The sequence below is a fragment of the Homarus americanus genome, unplaced genomic scaffold, assembly GCF_018991925.1.
Source record: "Homarus americanus isolate GMGI-L3 unplaced genomic scaffold, GMGI_Hamer_2.0 scaffold13495, whole genome shotgun sequence".
NCBI classification, from domain to species: Eukaryota; Metazoa; Arthropoda; class Malacostraca; order Decapoda; family Nephropidae; genus Homarus; species Homarus americanus.
The window spans coordinates 1,530,158-1,539,766 of NW_024727075.1; the positions used below are offsets into that span (position 1 = coordinate 1,530,158).

The following is a 9,609-nucleotide window of genomic DNA, read 5'->3' on the forward strand; positions in this document are numbered from 1 at the left end:
AGCACCTTAGCTATTTATCTTATCCACGTTTCATTGATTTACATGAAATATATATATATATATATATATATATATATATATATATATATATATATATATATATATATATATATATATATATATATATATATATATTAGTGTGTGTGTGTGTTATAACAAATTATAACAGCTGGATTAACTTGGGGAAAATAAGTAGTCTCAGCATATGCAGTTACATGCCTATACCTATCTAGTTTAAGGCAGTGATTTACACACTCTACACTACTTAGGTGCTGCTGTACCTCCACCGTACACCAACACTTGTATTTAGATTCCAGAATAAAATATCTGACTACGTTTGAGTTACAGTGATCTACCGAGAGTTCCTTAGTGTTATACTGTGGGTCGGGGACCGGACAAAACCCCCGCAGGACAAACCCCCCTAGGACAAAACCCTCTTGGACAAAACCCCGTCAAGTAAAGTGCAAAGTAAGACAAAAAACCTATTAAGAGTAAAAAATAGGACAAAAGCCCCCATTTTTTCAATTTTCAGACTAAGACTATTTTAATCATTTTAAGTTAGGTAAGGTTAGGTTAGGGGCTTTTGTCCTATTTTTTTTTTACTCTAAATAAGGGGGTTTTGTCCCACTTTGCACTTTACTTAAGGTTTTTTTCCAAGGGGGGTTTTGTCCTGGGGGGGTTTTGTCTTACACTCGCTGTGGGTCACTGTTGTGTAGCGCAGTGTGTCAAGGACAGTGTAATGCACGCGAGTATAGATGTATACACCGAGTTGTTATCATACTAGGCTGGTAATCTATTAGTCCTGCGTTCGAATTCCAGTGGAGGTGGCAGTGTGACAGATATCCGGTGTGAGCCAATACTGGTAAATTAACTAGATCCACCAGCTTGTTGTAAAAACACAACCAACTCACAAATATGCAGATCACAGGAGGAGACACACCTACCGGTCTTAATCTGTGTGTGATATGTGACGCTAGGCCACGTGACTAATGCCCTGGGTTGACTATAGATAAATAGATATATTCAGTAAAATCACCATAAGTTTCCAATTGATTATACACACTGCAGGTGTACAAATTCACAAAGTTTAGACACACACATGTTGACATCTGGCCCACGTGGCTGATGCCTTGGTTTGACTTGTAAATTCCCTGGTGTAGTGAACAGGAAGACCTACAAGTCATATTGCCAGGACATACCCTACTGCTCCATCCCAAGGTTAAAAACAAAAGTGGTGGCCCTGGGTGGAAGCTCTTGACCTAGGGTTGTTTCACGTACTGGGGTTTATTTACAGTGTGGTGCACCGGGATGGTAATGGAGACGAGGAAACTGAGAGACAAGTAGGACAAGACATAGAGGACAGTGTTGTACCGACGAAGAGATCCTTGATAAAGAGAGTGAAAGAGTGTAGGGGAAAGTACGGCGCCTTGAGGCACTCCAACCACAACCCAGGAAGTAATGGGGATAGTTCAACCACGGCAGCACGACCGCCAGCTTCATCACAACACTCATTTCTTTACCCACGTAACCACCCACAATAAACATAGTAACACGAAGAACAACAGCAGTAGCAGTACTAAGAGAAGCAGCAGCAGCAATAATAAAAGTAGCAGTAAAGGCAGCAGAAGAAGTAACAACAACAGCAGCAACAGCAGGAGGTGATGGGTAGCTCGGGGAGGCGGGAGGGAGGGAGGGAGGGAGGCAGGGAGGGCTGGGTGGCTGGGTGACGGCTCAATTATCCCGGGCCCGTAATGTCTTACTCACCTGTGGCCGCTGCTGCCCCGGACCCTTGCCCACCCGCCTGCCTGCCTCACCATCTGGCCTGCCTCACTACCTGGCTTGCCTCACCACCTGGCCTGCCTCACTACCTTTGCCTGACTCACTACCTGGCTTGCCTCACCATCTGGCCTGCATAACCACTTGGCCTGCCTCACCACCTGGCCTGCATAACCACCTGACCTGCCTCATCATCTGGTCTGCATCACTACCTGGCCTGCCTTACCACCTGGCCTGCCTCACCATCTGGCTTGGATCACTACCTGGCCTGCTTCACCATATGACCTGCCTTACCACCTATAGTCTTCCTCACTATTACTTTACAGATACTAATAGTTACAGGTACAGATACTAGTAGTTACAGGTACAGATACTAGTAGTTACAGGTACAGAGTTTTCATATATACAAAAGTAGTGTACACCCCGGGACACTGGACCAGCCCCGGTACAGTACAATATGGCAGTGGGATGAACCGAAGGAATATCATTAGAGGAATTCCCTAAAGGACAGCATCCCTAAAGGACAGCATCCCTAAAGGACAGCATCCCTAAAGGACAGCATCCTTAAAGGACAGCATACTTAAAGGACAGCATCCCTAAATGACAGCATGCCTAAATGACAGCATCCCTAAATGACAGCATATTTAAATGACAGCATACTTAAAAAACAGCATCCCTAAATGACACCATATTTAAATGACAGCATACTTAAAAAACAGCATCCCTAAATGACAGCATATTTAAATGACAACATTTTTAAATGACAGCATATTTAAATGACAGCATACTTAAATGACAGCATACTTAATGACAGCATACTTAAATGACAGCATTTAAATGACGGCATCCTTAAAGGACAGCATCCCTAAATGACAGCATACTTAATGACAGCATCCCTAAAGGACAATATCCCTAGATGACAGCATCCCTAAATGACAGCATACTTAATGACAGCATACTTAAATGACAGCATTTAAATGATGGCATCCTTAAAGGACAGCATCCCTAAATGACAGCATACTTAATGACAGCATGCCTTAAGGACAACATCCCTAGATGAAAGCATCCCTAAATGACAGCGTACTTAATGACAGCATACATAAATTATTGCATTCCTTAAATGACAGCATCCCTTAATAACAGCATACTTAATGACAGCATATTTAATGACAGCCTATTTAATGACAGCATACTTAATGACAGCATATTTAATGACAGCATACTTAATAACAGCATACTTAATGACAGCATATTTAATGACAGCATATTTAATGACAGCATACTTAATGACAGCATACTTAATGACAGCATACTTAATGACAGCACAGCATACTTAATGACAGCATACTTAAATGACAGCATAAACATCTTAAATGACAGCATCCCTCGATGACAGCATCCCTAAATGACAGCATCCTTAAATGACAGCGTCCCTAAATGAGAGCAGCCCTAGATGACAGCATACAAAAATGACAACATTCCTAAATGACAGCATCCCTAAGTTAAAATAGGTTAAATTAAGTTAGGATAGGTCAAATCAGAACAAGTCAGGTTAGGTCAAGTTAAGCTAAGTTAGGTTAGGTTAGGTTAGGCTAAGTTGGGTTAGGATAGGTTAGATCACGTTACGATATGTTAGGTTAAGTTGGGTTGGGTTGGGTTGGGTTAGGTCAGGTCAGGTTAGGTTAAGTTGGTTAGGTGGGATTATCTTAGCTGAAGCAGACGGTGAAGGTTGGCGGTGAGGTTACGGCTGCACCTCCTCACGTGAACCTCCTTATCAGCGATCAGGCTCTCAACACCGGCCTCCCGCCCCTCCACGTTCAGTGTTCAATAACCAGCGTTCTCTCCCCCACCATGGCTCAGACATCCCGGCTTATTTCACCTGATAATGAAACAACCTAACGCCGCTACCTGGTTAGGGTGTTTAATCTTAAGGTGAATTAAGCTGAGGGGTTAATCTGCATGTAATCCCCTCAATGGTCATCTACAGTAAGAATAATTAAGTTATCATCAGTTTTATTATCTAAACCCCAGTTGTAATCAGCTTTCTACTCCGCTGAAAACACACACACACACACACACACGCAGTTCACCATTCTTCTATATGTTCTTTTATACCAATTACAGAATTATCTTCTGCACGTCATCACCTGTTGGCGGCTGCATTCTCGATAAATTATTATTATTATTATTATTATTATTATTATTATTATTATTATTATTATTATTATTATTATTATTATTATTATTATTATTATTATTATTATTGTTATTATTATTATTATTATTATTATTATTATTATTGTTGTTGTTGTTGTTGTTGTTGTTGTTGTTTTACACATGTACCTCCTAATCTCTCTCATATCTTGTGGTTACAGCAGAAGTCTCTCCTTATTTTACAGTAGTCTCTCCCGGTCATGTGTCCTGTAGTCATGCTAGTTTAGGACAGACGAGCGCCCCGCCCCATAAACTTCACACACGCTAATCTTTCTACCAGGAGCGTCGGCATCTTTATCTCCTCTTGAGACAATCTAATGAAAAACTGAGAAATATATGAATAAATAAATATAAAAGGAAGATATAAGACAAGCATCGCTTGTGAGGTGGTCGTGCTGGGGGAGGCTGTCCTGGCCGGTGTTTCCCCATCACCCCCTTAAGCTAAATATGAATAAACTTTGTAATGTTAAAAAAAAAAAAAAACTCGTTCAGGATCATCATTATAAACGAGGCATTACATGCTGTAAAAGATAAACATCAAATTTTACACCGAACAAAAACGAAACATAACAGAGAAAATGGGATGATGTTGGCGGCGTGTTCTCAGCTGATGTCAACACTGGCTGAGCTCCGGCACCCAAAACAAAGTACTTACAATACCCGCCAAACAAGGCATTATAATTTGTACTGTGGTATACCTCACTATACCGAGATAAAGTGATTGTGCTGAATGCAAATCTAGTGAATGTTAAATTAAGATGTTAGCTGGTAAAAACAGGTCTTAACTTATCCGGATTTGGCTCCGCTGATGACGCTTTGCGCTCCCCGGCTGACTTAGTGCGGCAGTAAACTGGCCTTAATTCACAGCTTCATAATGTTCGGGTCTTCACAATCTCCTATCGCTCTAGACACAAGCCATGCCGAAATTCTGGCTCTTCATATTTATTTTCCGCAATTACCGCACCTTAACCTGTCGCACTTTGGGTCCGAGCCTAGTATTCTGTCCGCCCAACAAAAACAAATAATTCCAAACCCAACCACATCCTGATTTAGGCTTTTAAAGAACACCTTTCGTTCAACCCAAGTTTTTTCTTATTTTTTTTTCTTAGTTCAATTTACATCATGTGTTATCTTGCCAAGTAATTATTATTAATCTTAGAAGAATATTGGTGAGTAAGACTTGTCTGAGCCTTCGTGTTGATAAGACAAAGCGGGGCTGTTTTCCCCACCACACGGCCATGATATATTTGAACACCAGACGGGGCTAAGCTTACCCTCCCCCCCAACCCCTCCCAACAAGACCTCAGCAGTGGTAAGACAGGCAGATGGTGGTAGTGTAGGCCGGGGGGACGGCAGATGGAGGTAGAGTAGGCCAAGGGAGGCGGCACATAGTGGTAGTGCAGGATAGGGGGCGGCAGATGATGGTAGAGGCCAGGGGGCGGCAGGTGGCTGTAGTGTAGGCCAGGAGAGCGACAGGTGGTGGTAGTGTAGGCCAGGGGGGCGGCAGATGGTGGGAGGGGGGAGAGGCCGCCGATACCCGGACTGATAGCTGAATGCATCGTCCAACCCGGGATGTGATTGGGTGTTGAGTGGCGACCTGTTGCCTGTGTCACATTTTACCGTAAGATTCCCCCAGGTGTGTTACCCCGGGGCGCCCTCCACCAGCTCCCTGCACCGTGACGTACCTCAGCTTGCCGCCGCGTACCTCCTGCAGGTTCTGGGCGCCCCTGCGCAGGTGGGAGGGCGAGAGAGGTAAAACGTAGAGGTATTTGGGTGGTCCAGCGCAGTGTGGCCTCCACGGCTAGTGTCGCCGGCGCGCGCTGGTTGGCCGCCGCGCTCACCACACTTGGAATAAAAGAGGAGGCTCTGCACACCACCTTCTGAATGAACACCTGGCGCGTGCTGAGCCACCCACGCCTCCACCACGCCCACTCGCCCACCGTCTACCCTCCCACGCCCATCTACTCTGTGTAACAGGTGTCCCTGGCTAGTTTTATAAGGCTAGGTGGGTATTTAAGGTGTGAGGTGGTGGTTGTAGGGAGGAGCTACTGGCAGTGTTGAAGACGGAGGTGTGGTGGTGGGTGGTCCCTCAGCCACTCGGCCACCTATGCCTCCACCCACCCACCTGCCTCTACACCCACCCGTCTAAACCTGCCATTCACCCAACAGCACCTCCATTAACCATACTTCACCTGTCCACCCAGCCACCCACCCATCTGTTCCACCTGTCCACCCACCCGCCCACCCAGTTATAGCACTTCACCAAACCAGCTGGTGTTTCCCATCCATCTTATCCACCCAGTCTTGCCACCCACCTGCAGCCGCCCACCCACTTCACACACGCCCCGGATCTACCTGTACCACTATTTCCCCCACCACTACCACTACCTCCTCCGCCACCCACCATAACCACTACTTCCCCACCACACACCACTACCACCCCCCACCACTACCACCCCACCCACCATAACCACTACTTCTCCACCCACCACTACCACTATCTCTCCAGCCACCCACCATTACCACACCCCCACCACCCACCACCACCTACCCCACCACCCACCATTACCACCACCTCCCCCACCACCCACCATAACCACTACTTTCCCGCCATCCACAACTACCACCATTCACTACCATCCCATCACCACAATCCCACCACTACCATCATACCACCCTCGTCATCCCACAGTACACTAGATTGGTTGTCTAACAAGCCAACAGGGTCGTAATACTAATAATTTGGTGTGGGTTTTGTAGGCTTGAAGTGGGTGTTGATTAGCCTTGAGATGGGTACTAGAAGTCGTTGAGGTAGGTGCTGGAAGTTGAGTTGGGTGCTGGAAATCGTTGAGGTGGGTGCTGGAAGTCGTTAAAGTGGGTGCTGGAAGTTGTTGAGTTGAGTGCTGGAAGTCGTTGAGGTGAGTGCTGGAAGTCATTGAAGTGAGTGCTGGAAGTCATTGAAGTGAGTGCTGGAAGTCGTGAAGGTGGGTGCTGGAAGTCGTTGAGGTGGGTGCTGGAAGTCATTGAAGTGAGTGCTGGAAGTCGTTAAAGTGGGTGCTGGAAGTTGTTGAGTTGGGTGCTGGAAATCGTTGAGGTGGGTGCTGGAAGTCGTTAAAGTGGGTGCTGGAAGTTGTTGAGTTGGGTGCTGGAAGTCGTTGAGGTGAGTGCTGGAAGTCATTGAAGTGAGTGCTGGAAGTCGTTGAGGTAGAGTGTTGAAGTCGTTGAGGTGGGTGCTGGAAGTCATTGAAGTGAGTGCTGGAAGTCGTTGAGTGTTGGAAGTCGTTGAGGTGGGTGCTGGAAGTCGTTGGTGGGTGCTGGAAGTCATTGAGGTGAGTGCTGGAAGTCGTTGAGGTGGGTACTAGAAGTCGTTGAGTTGGGTGCTGGAAGTCGTTGAGGTGGGTGCTGGAAGTCGATGAGGTGAGTGCTGGAAGTCGTTGAGGTGGGTGCTGGAAGTTGTTGAGGTAGGTGCTGGAAGTCGTTGATGTGGGTGCTGGAAGTCGTTGAGGTAGGTGTTGGAAGTCGATGAGGTGAGTGCTGGAAGTCGTTGAGATGGGTGCTGCAGAGAAGAGTTCCTGGGACAGTGTTCAGTCCCCCAGCTAGGCCGTGGGGCTGCCCCGTAAATTATGACACAAGGTGTTGAGTGCGAGGTGGCTGCCGCGCTCCGCCACCCACTAATAACACCAGCCACTCGCCTGCTCCACCAATCACTACACAAGGTGTTCACGTCACCGGTTATAATTGGCCAGCACGGGCGAAGCATCGCCTGTAAGATGGAGATTAAGTGAGAACTAGCGAGCGGGTGGCGTAACTCTACAACATAACGATACTGCGATACTATTTTGTTACACTAAACAAATATGGAGGCTTAACGAACACTTCCTCGCGTTATTTTGCACATAAATGACATATTTTATCATTTAGGACCACCAAATAAAGGTACTGCGCTGCTATTTTCTTAAGGTAAACAAATATCTCGGGCGAGGGACCACTTCCCTTGTATCACTGGTGTACCGTACTGTACCTCACGGGATGGTACAGTACACATAACTTACTTTACTCAGAATGATACTTTTTGGAGGTACTGTAGTTCGTGTACTCTCCGCGTTTACTACTGAATATGTGACTACTTATTCCTTATGGCATTGATCTAACTGCCAGATAGAATGAGGATGAAGTAATGTGTTGAATAAATAATATTAGGCTGTTTCCTGGTACTGTATTGCTAGACACAGTCACTGGCTCTCTCTTTCAGGGCGTCACACACACACACACACACACACACACACATTATTCACGAACTCAGACCGGGACTGTATGGTACCTGGCAGAACTGTTCTCTGCTCCAATGCTCCATAGTTACGCGGTAAAACCATTTTGACTTATGAGCGTCTCACACAGTGGGAGCCATGAGCGTCCAGATTTTCAAAAAAAAATAAAATAAATTCTATATGCTCAATATTTTTCGAAACAGAAGATGTAAGACGCACAAAATTGGTTGACATAAAAAACAAAATTAACTCCCCAAATTGGTAACAAATTAAAAAAAAAAAAAGCTACATTCACTTAACACGAGCGTAAATTTACATACCAAATCTTAGGAAAAAAATATATACTGTACTTTGAATTTGCCTCTAACTAGGTATTACATGAACGTATTGATGCATAGTCCCAGGAAAACTTTCACACCTATTTTATAACATAATATTTACGTAATATTTTAAGTCAGCCAGTGAGGTACATTCTTACATCTTCAGTAACGAGGAATTTTTATCTTACGGCTCTCGGGGAATCTGACGCCGAGCTGGGTGGAGCGGGACACCTGGTGGGTTACGACCGTGTCAGCATATGTATGTGTGTGAGGCTGGTGGGTGATGAGGAGGAGGTACTAGGTGGTGGGTGATGAGGAGGAGGTACTAGGTGGTATGTGTGTGAGGCCGGTGGGTGATGAGGAGGAGGTACTAGGTGGTGGGTGATGAGGAGGAGGTACTAGGTGGTGGGTGATGAGGAGGTACTAGTTGGTGGGTGATGAGGAGGAGGTACTAGGTGGTGGGTGATGAGGAGGAGGTACTAGGTGGTGTGTGTGGGGGCTGGTGGGTGATGAGGAGGAGGTACTAGGTGGTGGGTGATGGGGAGAGAAGGGTTCTGGGTGGGTACTGGTGGTGTGTGAAGCTGGTGGGTGATGGGAGGAGGTACTAGCTGGTGGGTGATGAGGAGGAGGTACTGGGTGGTGGGTGATGGGAGGAGGAGGTACTAGGTGGTGTGTGTGTGTGGGGCCGGTGGGTGATGATGATGATAAGATGAGAGGACGAAGAGGAGGCGGGTGGAAGAGGAGGAAAGAGGAAGGAGGAGGAGGAGGAGGAGGAGGAGGAGGAGGAGGAGGAGGAGGAGGAGGAGGAGGAGGAGGATGGATTTGGTAGTGTGACGTTTGTTTATGTTATGCTTGGTTAAGTTATGCTTGGTTAGGTTAGGTTAGGTTTTGCTTGGTTAGGTTAATGTTAAGTTTGCTTGTGTTATATTAGGTTAGTTGCCATCGTACTCAACACGTTAAGTCACTCTACACAAAAAGTTGAGGAGGTTAAGTCATCGTACTCAAGGGGTTAAGTTATCGTACTAAAGAGG

General features: G+C 45.9%; 1 protein-coding gene across 1 annotated transcript; it reads right to left on the bottom strand.

Annotated features, from left to right (window-relative positions):
- Positions 1-7,010: 7,010 nt before the first annotated feature.
- On the bottom strand, positions 7,011-8,363 carry LOC121865781 (cell wall integrity and stress response component 4-like). Its single transcript, XM_042365341.1, has 2 exons — positions 8,312-8,363; positions 7,011-7,546 (listed from the first exon to the last, which is right to left on the bottom strand). Exons 1-2 carry the CDS (start codon positions 8,361-8,363, stop codon positions 7,011-7,013), a joined length of 588 nt encoding a protein of 195 aa, XP_042221275.1.
- Positions 8,364-9,609: the final 1,246 nt, after the last annotated feature.